Source organism: Condylura cristata, unplaced genomic scaffold (genome assembly GCF_000260355.1).
Source record: "Condylura cristata isolate star-nosed mole 26May11 unplaced genomic scaffold, ConCri1.0 scaffold00035, whole genome shotgun sequence".
Classification (NCBI taxonomy): Eukaryota; Metazoa; Chordata; class Mammalia; order Eulipotyphla; family Talpidae; genus Condylura; species Condylura cristata.
Window position 1 is genome coordinate 551,549 of NW_004567136.1, and position 22,978 is coordinate 574,526.

Genomic DNA, 22,978 nt, shown 5'->3' on the forward strand with positions numbered 1-22,978 from the left:
TGGCCGAGGGCGGCGGGGGCGCGCGGAAGAGGGCGCCGGCGCTGCTGGAGGCGGCCCGCGCGCGCTATGAGAGCCTGCACATCTCGGACGACGTGTTCGGCGAGTCGGGCCCGGACAGCGGTGGGAACCCCTTCTACAGCACCTCCGCCGCCTCGCGATCCTCTTCGGCTGCCTCCTCTGACGATGAACGCGAGCACCCAGGCCCCCAGCGGGGTGCGGCCGTTCCGCGTGCCCCAGACGCGCAGGAGCCCGAAGAGGACGAGGCGAGCGCGGGCTGGAGCGCCACGCTGCGAGACCGTCCTCCCCCCCGCTTCGAGGACACGGGAGGTAAGGCGCGGCCCGCGGGGGTGGGCATGGCGCCGGGATCCCGGGCTGTCCCGAGAACCTCAGCCTCGGGGGGCTGCGGAGGAGGCGGTCGAGTGCTGGGGCGGGAGAATTCCAGCTGCTCTGTGGGTTGGCTGGTCGGTGGCAGCAGTACGTTTCTGGAAACCTGAGGCCTCTGGAGCTGAGCGGGGATTTAAAGTGCGAGAATCAATCTGCGTGTGGGGGCTCAGGTTTCCTATTAGGTGGAGATAATGGACAGAGGCCCTGGCCAGCACTTTGTCGATGGCAAGGACAGCCGTGGCAGGGTCCTTCCCTCACTTCCTGGAGTGTGCCAGCATCCGGCATCCGTAGCGAGTCACACCTGTGGGGTCACTCCTTAGGGGTGGGTTGGGGTTAGGTGATCCACATTGAGGGGATATTGAAAGTCTGACACGCTTGAAAGGTGTGTCATTTGGTCAGATGATCCCAGAGCAAGCCTTCCCCAAATGCCAGTGAGAGGACTGGTAGCATTTAGAGCACAGGCCAGTGAGAGGCCGCCCACAGCAGCTTCACTGTGTTTTAATATTCTCCAGTCAATCTAGGAAACTTTCCCTGTCCCTGCCCTTCAGTTTCTCATGCTTAGCACAAGATAGAGAGAGTGGAATGAGCAGTTTGGCAGCAGTAAGGTGTACACTCTCGCACCAGAAGGCATTTCACACGGCCACAGCCCAGCCTCTGTCATCTGGAGAAGGTGGCAGAGTGCTGGCAGCTGTGGCTGCTTTCAAGTCCCCTTCACTGCTTCCTTTTGCAGAGTTGGGTTGTCAGATGTCACTACTTGCCCTGCAGAAGCTCAGCAGTGTCTGACCTCTTTGAGAGGTGGAGACCTGCAGTTTCCAGCATCATCTGGTACTTTGTCCCTTCCTGCTCAGCTCGCTGTGGCAGGCTGTGTTCCAGCACACCGTTTCATTCTGTGCAAGTGTGAGCAACCGGTGTTGTGGATGGCCAGGGAGTGGCCACACTGGGGCATGATGCGGCTGTTCCTGTGTTTCCCTCCGATGACTGTTTACCCGGCCAGTAATAGGGCACACAGGAGGGCAGGCCCCGGGGCCCCCTGGTCGTGGCTGGGACTAGGGCCTGGGCATCTTGCTGCAGTTTGCCTGTAGACTGTAGGGTTGGCTGGGTTCCATCAGCAGGGAGTGGTGTGCAGACCTCCAGGCTGCAATATGGACGCGTGGAACTGCAGTTGGGCTTTCAGAATCCAAGCAGCTGCCTGGTGCATTAGGGTGGCTAAGGTAAAAGCATTTTCTCACATGGTTTTAGTTAAGAGTTTAGGGATTTTCAGGGTCATATCACTCTGCCTAATACTTTTACATTTTTACATCCTTTTACATTTTCTAAAATGTCATGATATCTTTCTTCCTTGGGCTAATATTTTCCTTATTGGTTCTTTGAGAATTATATCTGCCCAGAGTCCTGATATGGCTATTTGATGCTATGAGTTTCTGTGATTCCATTTTTGATCTTGGAACACTTGAGATGCTGCTCTGCCTGGGAAAGCAGAGCAAGTCTCCTTATATTTTAGGGAATTGTGTTAGATTAAGTTTAGTTATGAGTAAAAATGAGTGTATTGGTGTGAGGATGAATTTCAATGTTCCTTAGTCACCCCGTCATTTGGTGTGAGGTTCAAACTCTGCTTCCTTCTGGTGTCCACCGAGTTCACACCTGGACCTGAGAATCACAGTCAAGCACTTTAACCAAAGACATTAGTGGTTATTTGATGGCATTTACATCCAATTGTGTTTTCCTTTTTCTTGTGGGCACTTGCTTTTTAAATCCAAACCTAATTAAGAATTTCCTTTCCTCCTTGCAGCACTCTCCCCCAGGGAAATTTGGGTGGAGGTGGAGGGATAAAGTTGATGGCTTATTAATCACGAGTTCAGATTCCCTGAAACAATGGAATTAGACTTATAGGGGCTGAAACTAGAAATCCATTGCTGTTCAGAGAAAATCCTTGTGCCTAGTAGAGTGGAGAAAGATGGATGAGTTTCTAAGAGGCTGAGAGCTGTACCCAGCTGTTCTGAGAGCAGAGATTCAGCCTGCTAGATTTATTAAAGTGAACTATCTAAGGCACTTCAACCAGTGTTTGCTCCCTACTTTCCAGGAATGCATCCAGGATCTCTCTCTTCCTTCTTTGTCCTCTAGTTTATTAACTAATCTAACTGGTGGACTGGGAGGCAAGCAAAAATATTGCATTTTGATCTATAATTGGCCACCATGGTACAAAATTATAATAGGAACTGCTGTTGCTGCTAGCTCAGATGAGGAAAGCAGAGGATTCTAGACTTATGGGACAGGCTTCCTGCTGCTCTCTGCTTTAAATACATGTGTCGTATATTTATGTAAGTATGTCTTATTGAAATAGGTGTGTATGTATATGTGTCACTGTATCTGGTATGTAAATGTGTATTACTTGTGTGTTGGTTTGGGCTGAGGAGTTTCTTTTATCAGAAAGTGACTGTAAATGCTTCTGGGGAGCCCCGGCCTAACACCCCTTTCAGAGCCTCTGTATGTGAAGGAGGTGAAGAAAACAATGGGGGCCATTTGCCTTTGATCTGCATTCAGAGCTGCCTTGGCCCCTGGGGGATATACACCTTGAGTGATACTTGAGAAGAAGGGAAGGTGGAAGCATTGCTCTGGTTGAAGTGAAAACTTGGAATCCCTGGATCAATCTCAAATGTGTAGTCGATAATTATAAGTGGGACGGAGTGGGGAGCACACTTTCTTTTCTCTTCTCCTCCCCTACCCCAAGTTCTGGCTATGACTTGAAGTGTAGATTCCCTTGGAATGATTTAAATATAAAGTCTGCTTGCAGGGCTGGCCAATGCTCAAAGCCTACCCCTGGATGGAGGGGCAGGTTGGGACCTGAAAATACTGGACTAGCAGGGCCAGCCCCTCTCCTGAGTGGACTTGCAGCACAGCCCCCTAAAATAGCCCCTCAAGCTGTCAGCCTTTTCTGCCCACTGTGAGAATCACCAGCAAAGCATGCACGCTCACTCTTTGGAAATAGCGTGAAATTCGGGACCTTCTGCTTTTTGGGCTTCTGCCCTTTTGGTTTCTTATTCTGAGTACTGTTGTGATGTCTTCTCTCTGAGGAGGCTGTGGAACAGGCAGGCAGATTCACAGATGTGGGGTGGGGGGGTGTGAGGGGCGGACAGGAAGGGGGGAGACCGCTCCTATCTGTTTGGTTTTGTCCTTTTTTTTCAGCTCTTTGTCAAGGCTGGCTGGGAGCTGAGCCGTTTGGTCCTTCTTTTAGATGTTGAACTTCATAGGAGTTTTTTTTTTTTTAAACCATGTACCATGTCAGCCCCCTTTGTAATCATTCCGTGAGAAGATATGACCTTGAAAAACTGAAGAGGAACATAGGGCGCTGAAAATTGACATTGTTGAATGTTTTATCTTCAGAGTTAGTTGTTGATTTATTCTTTCAAAGTCTCTTTGACTAACGAGTAAGAAGAGAAAAATCTTTGAAGCCCAGAATTAAACTGAGCCTTTCTCCTGTGGTGGGATTTGTGAGCTCAGGTACCTGGGCACCCCTCTGGGGTCAGTCTAAGCAGCTGGCTCTCTCCCACCTCCAGCCTTGTTGAGCTACAAGGCGGAGGCCACACAGCACTACATCATAATCCAGCCACACCAAACTCAGTGAAGGAAAAACATGTTTTGCTCTTTTCCCAGGAATCTGCTCATGTGTAGGTGTAATTTGAGCTCATGATGATAACCCAAGTTTGCATTTCTCAGTTGCTTTCTTGTGCATCATCGCTGAATTTTCATAAGCACGCTTGTCTCCTCAGTCCGGGCCTGGTGTGATGATTGCCACCCACCAAAAGTAGTCATATATTTGTGTTTATACATGGAATTTATTTTGATTGGGGGGGAAGTTATATGAGGTGTAACACAAGTGTGAATTGGTGACCTCGATCCCACAATCAGGATATGGAGCAGAAGATCTAGATCTTTATCTAACTCCTTACTTCATCCCTACTATCCCAGAGCCACTGTAACGGGATTTTAGAGTTGTTGGGGATGGGGGGGGGGGAATCGGAGGTGGGGCCAGGAGGGAGGGGTGTCTTGAATTTACTGGCAACACAGGAATTTACATGAGATCTGATATTTTAGAGTCTAGAACTCATCTTTATTTTTAAGAACTATGATTGTAAGCTTTTTTTCTTATTGGCGATTAATACATGCTCTTTTTTCTTAATGGTTTTTTTTTTTTAAAGATTTATTTATGCGTTCAGAACTGGGTACAGGGGCAGTGAGAGGATTTACCAGAGACAGAGTGGGGAGCAGAACAGGCTGACTGACAAAGTACACTGCTGAGGGGAGCGGCGGGCGGTCAGGAGAGGTCTGCCGCACCATGTGGGTCACCTCCGGGGCAGGGATCAAACTCATGCTGAAGTTGATACAGTTAATGGGCTCTCAGGTAAGCATTTGCAGATTTGCCTCCTTTGACAAATTTATGATGAAAAATTGGTTTTCCCAGAGCTCTTAATTGATTGTGAGTTTGTTCTCCTTGCAGTTCCTCTTCCCTTGACAGGTTTAGGTTCAAGGAAAGGAATCCCAAACTAAAGCAAATGGCGAGAAAGCTTGCTGGCACCAGCTTCTCCTCCCTGTGCTGTCTCCTGCCCCCCTCCCCAATACTCTTGTTGATTTCCCACTTTTGTTTGTCTTTGCGTAAATAAAAGCTGGTGCCCACCTGCCTACATTCCCACACTAAATTTTACCACCTCCCCTTTCCTTTGTTGAACACTGTATAAATAGCCCTGTAACTTGCCAAAGAGCAGGACAGTGGGCTTTCGGACATGAGTCTGTGCCCTACTCATCTGTCGACAAATAAAACCACTTTCCTTTTCCTCAAACTCTGTTTCCTTTTATTGGCCGAGGGAAACTGAGACTGGCGTTCAGTAACAAACTGTCTTTAGCTTCTTAGAGCTGCACCACCAGGGAGGGGCCTCATGTTCTTTTTTTTTTTAATAATAAAATTTTAAGAAATTTAATAAGTTCTCATTACACAGAAATAACCAGAGTTAACATATTGACTGTACCCTTCATATATCTTAGGTGATGTATTGTTGAGTGACCTGCGTTGTAATTCTAACTAAAATCCTGTAAACACTTTCCATTTAAAATTTTAAATGTCATTTTAATGAGTTCGTAATATTATGCAATTCCTTGGGTGGGCATTGAATTTATAGTCCTCTGCCCTTTTATTTACTCACTTATTTTTTTAAGCTATGATGAATATTTTTCATTTGTGTGCTCATCATTACTTTATCCCTTAGCACAAAATGATTAAGACAACATTGAATCAAGGGCTTTGTACATATTTGAGTCTGTGATGTCTGTTTGACATAGCCCTCCAGAAATGTACCCCCTTCCACTCATGCCAACAGTGTTCCAAGAGTCTATTAGAACATCTCGCTTACAAGGCAGCAAGCAGTGTGTGTTCCCCCGGCAGCATGACTGAAAGGGAGTGTTCCATAGTGAAGCTCGTAGAGGTGTAGGGTGCACAGTGCATGAATCGCAGTGCAGAGCACAGCACAGTGCCTGCAATGACCACCCAGGCTGAGATCAAGAACATTCCCAGCCCCCTGAGGTTTCCCATCTGCCTCCTCCCAATCATTAGCGCCACATCCCCAGGGGCAACATCATTCTGAATCCCATCACCTGTTATTTTGGTCTGGTTCTTTGCCTGTTATTTTGGCCTGGTTCTTTCATTGTTATATCTCTGTGATTCATTCATGTTGTTACATGTAGCAATCTTCATTTTTTATTTTGCGGTGTATTATTCCATTGGATAATACCACAGTGTGTTACCCATCATCTCGTCAATTGATTTTAGATTATTTACAATTCGGATCTTTTATGAATAAAGCTGCTACAGAAAGACATGCATGTGTTTTTGATGGATGTATGTATCAATTCCCTTGGGCATATATACCTAGGAAAAGGATTGCTGTGTCATAGATGAAATGTGTGTTTGCTCTTTGACACTGGTGACAGTGTGGGCTGGGTCCTTTGTAGAGCAGTCTGTCTCGTGCACTGGTGCTGCATCCAGCCACTGCATGCCAGTAGCTCCCCTTCCTTTCATTGTGGCAACCAAACGTATCTCTAGGCATTGCCATATGTCCTCTGGGGTGCAAAATCCCCCACAGTAAAGAACTACTGCTTTTAGTGGATACTGCCAAAGAGTTTATGCTCCAGCAATGTAAGAGATGTGTCAGGTGTAGATCAGCAGGCATATGAAACCCTGCTGGCAGAAAATGATAAAGAAGACATGTCCCCTGGGATCTACTAGGAAAGACAAAAATGCAGAAAAAGAGATGAGTCTCTGGTGAATCTTCAATCAAGGGAAATGTGGATTTCTATAGGACTCCAGAGGCACGTCAGCTCATCCAGCTGGGCTGTGAAGAGGAGGCACCTCTGGTGGAGATGGCCTCTAAGCTTCTTGAGGAACAAGTAAAAAATAGGTGGAGAGGAAGGAAAGGCCCAACTCAAACAAGGGAGAAAGTTGGTCAAAGGCTGGGAGGGAGAGAGGAATGCCATTTTGCCTATGGACAGCCCCACTCTTTCCAAAACTGAACATCTTTATGGAGGGTTGCTTAGCAAAAATATCTTGAAATTTGGCATTTGTAACTGTTACCATTGCAAGTGACTGTAGCTGGAATCCACATCTCAAGCTCAAGCATACACATAGAATTGCCTAACAACTACACAGAGAGGGAATTTGGCAAGTCTGGTGAGTAGTAAGTGCTTAGAAAGGGTGGACTCCATGTAGAAGCACTCATGTCTTTAAGGAAGGAGAAAAGAAGATGACTACAAAAGATAAAACTTATTGGCTTGAGGAAGTACAGTATTATCTTTAGGGGAGAGGAATCTCATACCAAAGGAATGGAATGCCTTAAATATAATGTACAGATGACCCTCTACCTAGACCAGCACAAGGTACAAAGAGCTGCTTCCCCTTTGTGAATACCAGGAAGAATTATTAAAAAAGCAGGAACAACTGACTATATTTAGATATATATTTAACAAGTCATGTCAGGGGCCTCCCTAGTGCTATCAAGCTATCGCCAGCCACCGTGGTCTGAGTTCTATCCCCAGAGAGTTCTATGACCCACATGACACAACAGACCTCTCCTGTCTTACCTGCTGGTCCCCTCAGCAGTGAATTTCAGTACATCTGCCTGTTCTGCTCCCCACTCTGACTCTGGTGAGTCCTCTCACCACCCCTGCCCCTCTGGCCTATACCCCGGTTCTGCATGCATACATAAATTTTTTTTTAAATAGATTTGGTCATCATATAAAAGGACATGATTTCATGGACACAGTTCCATGAATCAACACTCAGTCATTACTTTGGCTAGTTTTCTTTGACTACTTTCAGGCGTAATCTTCAGATGTTACCCTCGCAATTTACTTCTGCTTTTTCTCTAGTTCTGCATGTAATTGCCGTTTCCTGCAATCAATGGAGAAAAACTAGGAATGTGACTATGGAATGGTTTTTCTTTCTAGCTAACAAAATCATTTCTTCATTTCTGTCTGCCTCTCAGAACGTGGAATGTGAACACGAATTTCGTTCTTCCCTGAGGAGACAATTTGTGTCAGAACACTTGTGTGTGCTCACGACACATCAGCTTGGTTACCCAGGATTCTCGGGAAATAGGGATGAATTCCTCAGTTCTCCAGCAGGCTGTCAGCCCTCATAGGCCTTCTGGATGTGTTTGCATATCCAAATGTCTTCAGCACAAGATACAGAAGGAGCACATTAATTCTGGGGGAAAAATCTTTAGCAACACATTTTCCAGGAAGAAATTTGCCACCAGGATTTATAGTACTGGAAATGGTAGTTAGTCCACAGTAATAATTTCAATATGCATTTTGTGTGTAATGTTAGTTTTTTTTTTTTAAAGACTTATTTATTTATGCATACAGAACTGGAGTACAGGCCAGAGTTGCAGGTGCGGTGAGAAGCCTCACCAGAGACAGAGTGGGGAGCAGAACAGGCAGATGGACTAAGTACACTGCTGAGGGGAGCAGCGGGTGGGTCAGGAGAGGTCTGCTGCACCATGTGGATCACTTCCAGGGTGGGGATCGAACTCATGCTGAAGCGTCTTTAGCTTCTTAGTACTGTGCTTTAACCCGCTGTGCCACCAGGGAGGGCCCCTGTTCCTGAATTTTTAAAGTGGTAGATTGCCTTTCTGATTTTATCTTCATTAGATGAGAATATCCAAGTAAGACTTTTTCTTGAAATACTGATAGTCTGAATAAAATGAAATGACTGTAAAATTACATTGAATTCCTTAAGGGTTATTAGGTTCAGGAATATAAAGGCTAATATATGAAACACTTCTATAAAGCTTGTACTCATAATTATCAACTATTATTCTGCTTTATTTTGATGCTTCAATTTGGTAACTGTCAGTTATACATGGATGAATACTCTCTAAAGTTATCTGGACAACAGCCCTTCACTATTTCCAGTATTTGCATTAATTGCCACTCTGTTTCTCAACTTAAGTATTTGAAAGCTCTTCATCTCTTTATACTTTGTGTTTCTAAATGTATCAGTTATTCCACTCTTCATTGAAACAGTTTACTTTTATTAGAGTAAATCTATATTTAAACTTTCACTGAGCAAAATCTGGGGTAGAAAGCGCGTCGATGCGTATTTCCGAGTGGCAGTCTGAGTGTGGGCATGAATGTCCATGTTATAACAGATCTGATTGTGTGACTCCTGTGTGGCGCTGAGCTGCCTAACCCACCCAGGGTGAGCTTCTGCGCTGTGAAAGGCCAGGCCTGACCTTGGGGAGACACCAGAAGTGCATCCCCGCCAAGACCAAGACTGCTTAGTTCACTGGCCGTCGGTCTTCTCTCCTCTTCTGGTCCTGTGGTTGTGGTTCTCGTATGCGCCTTTGAGCCTTTCCTGCGTTTGCTCTCTGCTCACTGCACAGCTCCTGCCAGCACATCTACTCAGAATTCTTCGCTCCCTTTATCTTGCTCGCTGGAAGCTATCTTGCCTGGGGGAGGCCAGTCCCAGGTGCCTGTGGTACACGTACGGGCATCGTCCTGCCCTTTGGTCAAGTCCACGTGGCCTGAGGGCTTGCCTTTATTTTTTAACTTGAGATTTAGAAGCTTCGCCGGCACTGGCCTCAGTGTGCCCCCACAACCTCTCCGTTATCCATCCCTTTTCCTCCCTCTGTGTGAGGGGACATGGCCTTCAGGTCTCATGTCTTAGTCTTTGTGATGTCCACCTCTTCATACTTGTACTCTGCTTTGTTGCACTTGACCTTCTGATTGGTTGACTTAAGACTCACACGTCACCTTCATCTTTTTGGAGAGCTGCGTTGTTGGAACTCAGGGCTTTTTGGTTGTAGGAAAACTCCCTCTCCCCATGTTACAGTTGAATTATTTTGAGGGCTATTGTGATTTTATCTCAAGTTCAAGCTGTTGTCTGTGTCTTCTAGTAGCTCTCTTGTCCTGGGTGTGAGTTCTGTTTCTCCTGAACTGTCTTCTCTCTGCTGCTGCTGAGACTCTCACAAGAAAGGTCAAGGTCATCTTTTTTTTTTTTTTTTTTTTAACAAGGGAGGTCATCTTTCTGTGGAGGCTGCCAGCACAGGCTTGGTGGAGCACACAGGTGAGAGAAGCAGAGAAGCTGTCCTCCCTGTGTCCACAGCCATCCCCGCTGTGACAGAGCCTTCCTGGTGACCCCGTGCTGGCTCAGGGCCAGGCACACCTCTTCCTGTTTCTGTTTCTCTGCCTCCATAGCTGGCCCAAGGCCAAGCACACAAGCCATTCAATTCTCTGGTGTCTTCAGGCCCCCTGGGACTCGGGTCCCATTCCCCTAGAAGCCACTCTGGGCCCCTTAGCCAGAAGCTGTAGCGTGTTCCACAGCTACCTGTTCCAGGAGAGGCAGAATGGGACAAAAGGGGGGAAGAGAATGGTAATGTTGGGGTCACCATCTTCTTTCACAGACAAAGTGAAAGGCTATCTCAAAGGAAAATAAAGACCTATTGAGGGGCACGGAAATCATTTTATTTCAAACTTGGATATGTATTTGCATGCTTTTGTATAAATGAAACAGACTGGCAGCTAAGTGAGCTCCACAGCATCTAACTGTGGTGTGCTTCTGGGCTGCTGTGTCTCTTTCGGAGAGGACAGGGCTGGAGGCGAGCCTGGTGGGGCACTTAGTGGCACCTGTTGGAGTTTTGCATTGGTCTCCTAGATGCACGGTCGGAAACCCCTGGGGTGCATTGGAGAAAATGATGGGGCAATGGGTTGCTTTCTTACAGGACTGTGTCCAGAGAGATTTTTGCTTCAATCTTTCTAATAAGGATTTGGTTATAGAAGTTGCTTGGGTGCAGACAAGAAGGCATGAAGTGCAGAAGTCTCCCTAAAGAAGCTCATTCTGGAATACCAGATGCAATGACCATATAAGCAGATGCATGAAGATGCCTTTGGCAGGGAGTTGCATGCTTTCTGCTAAGCTAGACATTGCCTAACTGAGACATATTACAGTGTTGCTGTTGCTATCAAAAAATCTATTTGTTTTGGTCCTTGAAGATAACTTAAATTTTAAATTTGGTTTGACTTTTTTCTCACTTGGTACCAAGAGTTTAAAAGAACAGATCCTCAGTATCAAAGAAGATTTCTGGTCTTGACTCATCTGAGTTCCCTGACCTTTACCCAGCCCAGATGAGTGTCAGCATCTGCCAAATAGCTTATGCAGTGCCAGATCCCAGGGGTCCACACTTAATGCTGGGTTAAGGTTGAGACTGTAATGAATGTGGCCACCCACAGCCCAGGGTCACCTGTAATTTGTGGTTGCCAAAAACCCAGGGCACTGTGACCCAAGGGGGGATACCCCAACTCAAAAATGCCCAGGACCTGAGGTGCCTGTGAGCAGGGGTGTCTGTGCCCCAGGGACTAAGAGTGGTATCCTTTCCTCACACCATACAGCTTCTGTGACAGTGAACATGGCCCGTTCCCTGGCTGTGCACAGGACCATCTCTGCTGGTGAATGTCAGGTGTCAGCCGGAAGGACAGAGTAAATGCTGAGCAGCAGTGGTGTGCCCAAGGGTACTGTGGACGATGCTTCTCACGATGGTGATGTAATCCCCTGGGCCAGAGATACCAGCCCTGTTACTTGGTAGCTGAGTAACCCCTCTGAAAAGCTTTTTTACTCATAAAGTGGAAACGTCCCTCCCTGACTTGGAGCAGGGTCATGTTGTATAAAGCAATATAAAGCCTCTTCCATAACCTGGCACGTGTGGGGTCTCCGTAGTTACTCACATTTTTGCTGTTACTATTCTTCTGTACCTATGCAGTGGGTCATGAAGTAAACCAGTCTTTGCTGAGCAGTTAGTATGTCTCAGGCACTATACTATCTGCTTGGAATATGCCATTGAACAAAACAGATTCCTACCTGCATGGGGTATACATTGTGGAGAGGGAAACTGATAATCATCAGAACAAACAGCAGCTTAGAAAGGAAGCATGTTTGGAAGATAAAAAGGAGTAGACAGGCCCTCCCTGGTGGTGCAGCGGGTTAAAGCACAGCACTGAGAAACTAAAGCCACTTCCCCATGAGTTCGATTCCCGCCTGCCCTGGAGGTGACCACATGGCGCGGCAGACCTCTCCTGACCCGCCCGCTGCTCCCCTCAGCAGTGTACTTCATAGATCTGCCTGTTCTGCTCCCCGCTCTGTCTCTGGTGAAGCCTCTCACCACCCCTGAGCCTCTGGCCTGTACCCCAGTTCTGTATGTGCAAATAAATAAATCTTTAAAAAAAAAAAGGAGTAGACAGGACAGGACTAGGGGTGGGAGTAGAGAAGGGGGGTCAATTGCAGAATTACATGGTGCAGACAAATAGGGACTGTTGAGAAGATGAGAGTTAAAGAAAGACAAGAGTGGAGGAAGTTGGCCAAGGGGCTCCCTGGAGGTATATCTTCCCTCCAGGCGGGGGATGGCCAGTGTAAGGCCTACCGGAGAGGGCTGGAGGCGCATCGTGGAGGACCGTACAGGGTTCAGCTTGGGACACTGCTCTGCGTGTTCAAGTTCTCCCAGCTTCAGACCTGGATTCTTGGATTCTTTCCATCAACATCTTGTGGTTGAGCCCTACAGAAGGCAAGCCTCAAAAGGAGAACGTCATCCAGCTCAGAAGTTAAGAGACTGTTGGTCTTCCTTGAGGGGGGTCTGACTTCTTGATGTGTGTTAGCCGTAGCATGCCCATGGATGAGTATAACTCGTGCATATGCCCGTGTATTCCTGGAGGTGGTTTGGGAAAATATCATCCTCAAGCTATTTTTATGGCAGTGACATCTTTAAGTAATTAAAGTTATTTTTATATCATTGTTCTTAGGGATGATTGTGATAAATATTCTGAAGTCTCCTGTGTTGCTTGAATTAGGTTGTCATGTAAAGATTCCTCTTACCTCATCGGGCATGCACAGTGTCACCTCCACTGTCAAAAACTAGGACTGAAGACTGGGTGAAAGCAAAGGAATAAGAGAAAACCTTGGTTTTAAATCATCAGTTTTGTTATGCCTTACAAATCCAGTAACACTTTCTACATTTTCTGTGTCCTTACAATTAAATCCGCAGCTTAAAGACAGTCTCCTAAACTTGGGTAAGTTAGCTGGCAAGACGCAGCTTCACCCTAATGGGCTCCTGAGTGGGGAATGTTGGGAGGGGATTCCCTTCAGAGGTGAGGTTGAGCCTCTAGGAGCGTGCGTGCCTGTGAGCACATGGTTGGTGGCAGTGAGCTTGAGTGTTGGTTCCCAGCTCCTGGTATCAGATGTCAAACAAAATGAAACACCCATGGAGTTTTTACCCATGTACCTCCAGCTGTTGTTGTAGAAAGCCCCTGGGGAGAGAGCCCGGGTCCCTACAAATGGCCCACAGCTACATGAAGGTTCTAGGCGCTCTTCTGATTTGCTGATTCTACAGCTTGTGTGGCCATTGACACGGTACCTTATGCACAGGCTTCTCACTCTATACTCTGCCCTCATGACAGTCCACGAGTATGCTCCTCTGTCCTGACTTAAATGGTGGGGGTTCACAGCTGCCCAGGGAGGGCACTGATAGCCAAGAGGGCTGAGAAGCAGAGGTTTTAATGGCAGGAATTCTAGGCAATGCTTGGTGAAGGCTGAGTTTCCAAGAAACTCTGAGGGAGGATGGATGGGAAGGTGTGACAGGACGAGCAGACTCGAAGTGTGTTTGGAAGACGGTGACTGTCCAGGGACTCCTGGAGTGAGGGAGAAAATGGCAGAGCTCTGGGTGCTAACTGAACTTTGGGAGGCAGAAGAACTGCCTGGAATTGAATGGCATTTGAAGCTTCGACTTAAAATAGATTCAGTGGCAGTCAGAGCCTCGGTCTCACCAGCCGGGCTTCAGCCTTTCCCAGCCACCTGCTCCCACCTAGTGGGAGAGACTGCAAAGTCATCCCTGCTGAGACCCTGGCTCGGGCATGGTGGTGACATCCTGCAGGCCTCCTCCTTGAAACTGACGCCCGTCCCGTGACACCTGGCTCTTCCCACACCTCTCAGTGTACCCCTGTGTGCAGCAAGGGTGCGGAGGCACTGATGATGTCAGCTGGAGCAGAGACCCAAGACCACATCCAAGGTCTGGCTTCCCTCTTGTCTGTGTTCTCTCCTCTTTCCAAAGTGCTGCTGTCAATAGACGGCACCAGTGTGGTTCTTCTGGCTGCAGAGTCAGAGTCCTGGTAGAAATGTAGGCGGCCATGGCCTCCTCTCTGTTCGGGTTGTCAGGGCCTGGGGCATGTGAGGGGAGGTAAAGGCAGTGTTAGGGGCTGGTGCAGCTACGCCGCCTCTGTGCACGGAGAGTCGTCCACTGATGCCCGGCCACAGCGCCACCGTGCGCTCCCAGGGTGAGGGAGCTGGTGAGGGGACACCCCCTATTTGGGTACCCCCAAGGGGAAGTGGGGTTGCTTATGTCCTTGCCCTGGAATCAGGTATTAAGCATTCATTGTATGAAAGGTTGAGAGAACCCCTCATTTCAGACGAGAGAATGAAGTTTTCACAGCAGAACTGTGTTTGGCAGCAGAGCTCTGTGCAGTGTGTGTTCGAGGGATGCAGAGGCAGCATGGCGTGGGGCTGGGGGTGGCATAGCACCCCCAGCAGGAGAGCCTGGCGCGCCAGCCTGTGAACTACCGCTGGTGGCCCGCAGCCGAAAGAGGGTAAGCAAGGCCCCGGAGCAATGGCTTCATAGCTGTGTGTCTGCTATTGAGATTCCATCCCTTCTGCGTTTTCTACGCTGAAATGGCTGAAAGCTTGCTGGGTGTTTCTTGGGGGGTGGGGATGGGGTTGGGCTAGGGGAGAAGGTTGTTGTAGCAAAATAAACCTGAAAACTCTGTGATGTTGTGCTGGTGTGTGAAATTGAAAAAAAAAAAAAAACAAAAAACGGCGAACCTGATGCTGTCGGCAGCCTCCTCGCTGCCCCTGACCCACAGGGCTCCTCACTGGGCCCCGGCGGGAGCCTCGCTTGCTCTGCAGCTCCAGCCAGCCTGGCGCCTCCTGCCCCATCCACACAGCGGCTGCCCCCAGGCCCGGGCAGCGCCAGCCGTGTCTGGGCTCAACACGGTGGACGCTCACCAAGCTCCTTTAAAAGAAAAAATGCAAAGGAACTGAAATTGTCATTTGGGCCACTGGAAAGCATCCACCCTGCTTTTCCTGCAGACAGTCGTTTCATCTTTGCTCATCTCTAACCACATCATTAAGCGAGCAGACACGCCGCTGGTGCCTGCACCTGGCTCTGGGGGCCCCTTTGCTCAGGGGCAGGCCGGGGGCTGCTGAGCCTGCAGGCCCCGGCGTCCTTTCTGTCTAATGATTTGAGGACGATCAGTGCCAGGCATTTGGGTTTGCTGAATAATTATAAAAAATCGTTGTGTTTGTGGGTTGTTAGAAAGGGTGCGGATGAGATTTGTTTCTTGGGGAAATTGCACATTCTGTTCATGATATCAGAAAGCTCCCAGAGCTGCCTGAACACTGCTCTTTATTCTCACAGCAGCACGCAGGGGGTGGCAGAAACCATCCTGGCACAAGGGAAGGGAGCAGGTCTGACGTCCCGTGCGTTCCGGTGTTAATACTTTTCCCTGACAAGGTGTCACTTGTGAGCTGCACCTTAGTGGAGACCATTTCAGAATGATGCGATTTGAGGCGTTCTGCTGTAAAAACCTCTATTACATCCCCATGGAGAGGGAGAATACAAACATATTTTTTCCTAGGGGAAAATATGAGGGGAACAGTATTGGAAAATTGCAAAACTGTAGGACCATAGGCAGCTTCTGAATCCTTCCTGAATGTTCTGATGACTATATCTGAAAGCAAGCCTGGACCCTGCTTTGTTTGGCCCGTCACCCCAAGCTGTTGCAATTAACCCCCTTCTGCTTTGTTCCAGATGTCTGCTGTCAACAGCCTGGACAGGCTGCCAGCTGCTCTCCCCCACCCCCCAGCTCACACACACTCAGGCAAACGCTGTCCTTGGCGACGGGCCCCGGTGCTTTCCTGATGGACTAACCCCTAACGCAGTGACCATCACTGTGAAATGGAGGTCGACAGACTGGCACTGAGCCCCTGCTAAAGCCCACGCCCAATGAGTCAGCTCCTCGGGGCATCTGAGCCACTGCAAGGGCAAGCTGGGCTCCCTGGAGTGGGCACGGGGGCTGGGTGGGGACTGAACACCCTGTCTTGATGTTGATCCTGCACCCCCCGATCTAGGCAAGAGACCCAGCTTGCACGAGGTGGGCCCTCACCCTGGTTCAGGCCCAACCACAGAGACAGCCTGGACTCAGCTGCTGCCAAATACATGTGACTTGATTTGACTTGTTACATGAGAGACACCCAGAATTGGGAACATCTTGGTAAGAGGGGTCGGAGGTGCTGCGCACCGGGTCTGGGCTTCTGCCACGTGGCTGTCAGGTGGCTTTGAGGAAACCGAGGCCAGTTTGGGGTTGACGAACATGTTGTCCCACTGGAAATGGATGCGCTTGGTTATTTTTACCTAGAAGGTGGAGGGCTAAATGGGGAGGGGCTGCCAGTGGTGCAGCGGTCGTCACCCATGCCGCCTGGAGGGGGGACGTTGGGTTACTCTTACTGCAGAGTGCTCCTCCCGCCCCCGCGTTTCCCACCAGGCCACAGGGAGGCCTTCTGTGGCCACTGTAATACTCCACAGCATCCTTTATGGCCACGTGGGAAACTCCAGCCTGGCGGTCAGCTATTCCCTCTCGGGCTGTGCTTTATTTTCTCACTCTCCCACCTCCTCCAGGCCCCATTTTCCTCTTTTCCAAAGAGAGGGGAGTGGTGAAGACTTCCCTGTGAAAGGCGCTCTCACGATGGGACAGGGTACGTCCTTCGCCCCACCCCCAGTGACTGCAGGCGGGTCACCTCTTCACACCACAGTACTTAGGGATTCTGTGAGTCATGGCATGTTGGAGAACAGCTTTCTTTGAGCAGCGACCGAAGGCCAAACCTTGTGTATCTTGACTAATAAACATTTATCAATTGTTTGTTTTTGCCATTTATACACTATCATCAGACTCTTTTTTAGTCAATCTTCTTTATCGATCATGGAGACAACGAACCTTTTTTTTCAGACTGGACTCTCATTCCCGGGCACTGTGCCTGTGGTGCCCACAGCATGAGAATTCCTGCTCCTCTATCTGAGGGATACTGGTCACTGGGAGTCCTCCAAGCCCACAGATGGTTTGCATAGATGGAATCTTGAATATTTTATGGGAAATTTTACCTATAAGTATGCAGACAAATTTTGTCATTTTTGCAGACTCATTGAGGGTTTCCATCATGGCAAAGGCTGTGGCTGGCCTTTCTGCCCTTCGCCTGGCCTCTCTGTCCATGGTCTCCCCCATCCTAAGATTTCCCCAGGGAATATCTGTGATGCCCAGAGAACTCCATGCGAACTGTGTCCCCTGAAGTTGGGTCAATGGGAGTCTGTTACCTGAGTCCCCAAATCTGAGTCATTCTTCTTTAAAGTAAAATTGGGGAAATATTTGAACATCTGTCATAACTTTTAGGCTTCAGAATAGAAGTGACTCGTGGGAAGAACAACCCTCTTCCTGTCTTCAGGCTCCTGCTGCCTTTCAACTCCCAGTGTCCCAAGCATCTCCCGGGAGCTGGTTAGAAACGCAGATCAAGACCTCCCCAGGCCCACTGAGTCAGCGGGGCTGCAAGGCCCCAGAGGTTTCCTCCACTCAAGTCTGAGTAGCAGTGCTTCACACACACTTGTGTTTTTAGCAGAGCAAGTGCATCTGAGGCGAAGAAATCGTTTGGGGAGATGAGTGCACTTGATTCTAAATTTCTCTTGCTGCCGCTTCCAGATAAGAGAGCATGCTTAAAGCAAATGGAGCTGTCTCTCAGCCATTCTTCAGGTTGGCAGGAAGTGAGGTTGTTAATATTAGGAAGAGGTAGATTTGTTAGGGTCCTCAGACTCATCCGGCATTCCTTCCCCTTTTCAGCACTAAAACTTTGCTGGACATTTAAGAAAGAGCTGATAAAGTTATTATGCCTAGTGCTAATACAGTGATTTTCCTCTCTTCCTGAGCATTTTGAGGTATTATCATGTTCCACTGGAGACAAGGGTCTTGAGTCAAGGGAATGAAATCCTAATGAGAGAATTGCAGGGACTTCCAGGAGCAGGAAGTTTGCCCTGCTGAGGAGCTGCACAGGCCTGCTGTGGTGGACCCTGTGAGCACTTGCAGGACATGGGGTGGGGGTAAGGGGCGCTGTCTGGGTAGATGGCTGGGGTGAAGCTCCTGCCTGCAGGAGGCAGGCAGCCTGAGCTCTCGGACTGGCTCACTCACTCTCTGCTTGGAGGCTGAGAGGGTGATCAGCCCACTCAGGTTTGCCTAAGACTGAGGGATTTCCTGGGACCCAGAATTTTCAGCACTAAAACTAGGACAGCCCTGGGCAAACGGGGATGGTAGATCACCCAAGGGCAGGAGGAGAGGAGTCTGTTATGAAAGCAGCTGCACCCTACTCAGGGTTCTTTAAAGTGAGGCACCGCTGCCTGTCACACAAGGGTCCCAGCCCTCAGTGTAGGCTTCCTCTCAGAGTCTGGACAAAGCTTGTGCGCCAACTCACAGCCTTAAACACAGTGTCTGAGTCTGAGAGAAACACAGGGATGAGGCAGCCAGGGCCCGGGGACCGGTGTGTGAGAACCCCCTGCTCGGAGCCTGCCAGGCCTGCAGCACTTGGCCAGCAGCTGCCTTTCACCAGGTTTCTGACTAAGCAGACATGTTCCAGGAGAGGCCGGGAGCGGGGGCCCACAGGTGAGAGAAATCAGGGTGAAGACAGGTGGGCAGACTCAGCCCCTGTGATTTCAGGGATAAACAACAGTGGTAGTGGGAGGAGTGGACTCGGGGAGGAGACTGACCTGGCCATTCAGCAAAAACAACTTTTCATCCAGGCGAGCAATTGAGAAGCCAATTTGCCCTGTGGGCGGGAAGATTCTTGATTTCTCTAATGCACACTTTTCTGGAAAGAGAGTTGGGGAAATGGAAATGGCTGTATTATTGGGCTGTCCATGTCAAACATTTAGATTCCATTACAGATCGTTTGAATATCATATTAATAGAAACACAACCAAAGAAGTCAAAAGAGAATGCAGGTTAGCACTTGGCATGTTTTGACTGTGGAGAGTGTGGTGATATCTATCAATAAATTTTGATGGCAGGAAGTAGGAGGTGGAGGAGGAGAGGTTTGTTGAGGCATGTGTGTTTTGGAAACCTGATCAGGTGGGTCCAGAACGGTGCAGTGAGATTGGGCACTGGGGCTCTGGAGAGAGATGGATGCAGGTTCAAATCCTGCGTCTGGTTTGCAGGTCTGGGCTCCTGGCTTGTTTCCCACACCTGCTCTGTGCTGGGCGGTGTGCCAGCAAGTTGCCATCGGCACCTTCATTCAGCTTCACGTGTTGGGAGGGAGTTCTGCTATCCGCATTTCACAATTAAAAGAAAGAAAGAAACTGAGAGAACAGAAGTGACTTGCTCCAGGTGACCCAGGTGGTCAGGGCAGGGAAGGCCTGTGGGCTCGCCTGCTGGGCCATGCTCCTGCCTCACCTCGGCGTCCTCCTCTGTGAAACGGGCATTCTTGATTCTGAGTCCCGAAGCAGTTGTCGGTGCCAGGGCTGTTGCGTGAGACATCAGCAACTTTCCCCACTCTTTCTCCCATTGCTTGACCTTTGCCCTAAAAAGCCATTTCCAGAACTAACAGTTTTGGACCAGAGCCTGCTGACCTGTTAGGTGTTAGTGGCTTACATCTCTTCCCTGATGGAGGAACCTGGCTAAGGGAATATTGTTGAGTAAATGTATTTTTACATTTTTACATCTCTGAAGTCAACTTTACCCCTTGCCAGAGTGGCAGTTAAACTTGCTGCCTTTTATTTCGCACCCTGTCCTTATCCAAATGACAGAGGTTGACTGGCTTGCCCTTATTTTTACTCCTGCTAGTGAGTGCCCAGCCTTGGGCTTCAATTTTATAGTCTCCTGCACATGCTGTTTCAGGGTTTGGAGGTAAAGTCCCCATAACTCACTCTGTCCCTGTTTGCTGAATCACAGTGTCTCCTGGCTGTGGGGCCTTGACTTTGAGTTGAGAGACAGATGGTTGGTAATTACAAGGTTTCCTTGCTACAGCAGGGGATTGGCAAGTAATTGCCTTGTTTTTTAAGGGAGAATTTTAAGCAGCGTTTTAAAGAGCCAGACCCGCAGCTTTTACGTGACAGGAAAAATGAAATAAATCCTTAAAGTACTTGCCCCTCCCTTCCTGACGCAAAAGGGACTTTGGAAAAGCAAGTTCGACTGAGAGTCCATTGACATGACGGATGAGAGCTAGGGTGATGGTCAAGGCTCTTGAAGGTGCCCCGTGGGCCCAGGTGAGCCCCGTGGGCCCAGGTGAGCCCCGTCAGAACCGATTCTGGCACCACTTCTTTCAGTGTGCACGAGAAGACTTGCTGGGAAATTAGAAATACGAGTAAGCCAAGGGGAGAATACCTGGGACTCCCACTGTTCTGAGCTGAGCACAGCTCGCATTTTGGCAATTGTCTTTGTTATACTGGTGACCCCGGAGCACTGTAGGAACGCCAACCTGCATAGCTGAAAGTCCACCTGTGACTTTTCACCCCCCGAAAATCTCACTGCTAATAATAGTCTGCTGTTGACAGGGCGCTTTCCCATGAACATAAACAGATGATTAACCTGTGTCTTGCGTGTTATATATACTATGTACACTTTTCACAATAAAGCACGCTCCACAAAAGAAAATGTTAAAGAAAATCACAAGGAAGAGAAAATACATTTACAGTGCCATCATGTCTGTGGCAGTCGCTTAAATTTAGGTTGTGCGTTTAGAAGAGTATCTCACCTGTGCAGGTGACACCCAGACGGCTGTCAAATTTCACTCCATCGGGAGGGCAATGCCCTTTCTTCATGCCAATGCTCACAGTTATCTGTTTAAAAAGTCTTTGATAGTATTTTTTTAAGATTTATTTTCATTTATTTATGCATGCAAGAACTGGGGTGTAGGCAGTGAAAAGAGACAGAGTGGGGAGCAGAACAGGTGGATCTACTGAAATACACTGCTGAGGGGAGAAATGGGTGAGACAGGAGAGGTCTGCTATGCCCAGGGGGTCACCTCCCTGGCTGGGGATCGAACCCATGCTGCACTGGCTGGGGATAGCTCCTAGTGCTAACACTTAACCCCTTGAACCACCAGGGAGGCCCTAAAAAGTCTTTGAAAGTTTTAAAAATTTTAAAAAGTTGATTAAAAAATAGGCCCTCCCTGGTGGCGCAGCGGGTTAAAGCACTGCACTGAGAAGCTTAAGCCACTTCCGCATGAGTTCGATCCCCGCCTGCCCCGGAGGTGACCACATGGTGCGGCAGACCTCTCCTGACCCGCCCGCTGCTCCCCTCAGCAGTGTACTTCGTCGATCTGCCTGTTCTGCTCCCCACTCTGTCTCTGGTGAAGCCTCTCACCGCCCCTGAGCCTCTGGCCTGTACCCCAGTTCTGTATGCACAAATAAATAAATCTTAAAAAAAATTTTTTTTGATTGAAAAATAAATGGGACCTCATCACCAATGGTGTATCCAAGGGCCAGCTGTTCCTGGACGTGCTTTTTAATTTAAAGCTGCGCTGATATGTTGCGTTTTTAGTTGTATTTCCCTCCACTTAACAGCATATTGTAATAAGTGCTTTTCAATAAGCACGTCTGCACCTTTGGTGTTCAGAGTGTTTTGAAGCTGCTGCTGGCAGCAGTCTCTGCATCAGTGTGGAAGCTTGTTGGAAATACAGATTCTCATGCTCCAGCATCCAGCATTTTTACAAGATCCCTAGTGGTTTTTGTGTACATCAGGGTTTAAGGACTTCTGTGCTACATCATTTTAAATGGTTGCCAAATATTCCATTTTATAAATGTGCTGTAATTTATGCAAACTTGTAGGTTTTATGCAAATTTCCCTCACATCGTAAGGATGTAGTAGGCATCCTTGCACCGAACACCCTTGTCTCCCTTCCTGTCGACACATGAGACTCCAGCAGAGGACGCTGCTCATAAGATCCTTGATGAAAGTTGTCAAAATTCACTCCGTCAGAAGTGTGAATGTCAGCTTTTTATGCCAGCTCTGGAAGTTATCCTTTTTTTTTTAAGTCTTTGATAGTTTGCTAAAAATAAATGGAACTTCATCACTAATGATTAATTTGACTACTTGCCTGGTTAAACATGAATTCACTTACTTATATGATTCTTAAGTATTCAGTTCCCAGTTAATTTTTTCCTTTGAGGTGCGTAGACATTTTTCTTCTTGATGCGCTAGAGCTCTCTGTTAAGATATCATCTCTTTAAAATTTGCAACTATCGTCAGAGTTTCCAGCAAATACATGAGGGGAGTTGAGGAAAGGAAGCCTGAAGGGAAGAGTTTGTCTAACATAACTGAGAGCCTGCTCAAAGTCCTTGCTTCTAGAAGTGAGTTCAGGTGAGACCGAGATGACCCATCCCTGCTACTTCAGAGAGAACCGAAAAAGCCTCAACAAACTTTTCTAGGAACTTTCCCATTTTCATACGACTTTAGATCCTGAATTTTGTTTTAAGAACATAGTGCTAGAAGAACTTAAATATTTTTCAGCAAATCTTAATAGTGTAACAGAAAGGTCATAGTATCGGTAATATGAATATAGCGTTTCACTTATATAAATTTTTTAAATTTCTAAATGGAGAAAAGGGAGACATGTTAGCCAAAAATTTGCTTTAAAAACAGAGTTTCATGTTTCAAAATGACCTTACTTATAACCTCATTTCCAGGATTCATTATTTCTGAGCCAACAATAAATTAGCCTTACTGAAAGTACCTTTCTTTCTTGACCCTGATTCAATTACTTATTAAGGAGCCAGTGTGGTTTAGATTCAGAATTAGAATAAAGGACAAAGCAGGTGGCACAAAAGATGGCCCCAAGTGGCCATGGACTCAGGGGAAGACCCTTCACGTCACCGAGCCTTGTGTGCTGTGGCCGAGCTGGCTGTGTGCCCGCCGGGCACCGGGGTGCTGGGCCGGACCCTGAGGTCGGGTGCTGGAGCGGGCCTGGCAGGGAGAACAGACC

General features: G+C 48.1%; 1 protein-coding gene across 1 annotated transcript in view; it reads left to right on the forward strand.

Annotated features, from left to right (window-relative positions):
* Window positions 1-2: 2 nt before the first annotated feature.
* Window positions 3-22,978, forward strand: part of PGBD5 (piggyBac transposable element derived 5) — a gene marked incomplete at its 5' end in the record, with an annotated part of 54,019 nt that continues 31,043 nt past the window's right edge. The window contains one exon of the mRNA XM_004693039.2: window positions 3-327. Within this exon, the coding sequence (XP_004693096.2) occupies window positions 3-327 (325 nt within the window). The remainder of the gene's footprint in view (window positions 328-22,978) is intronic.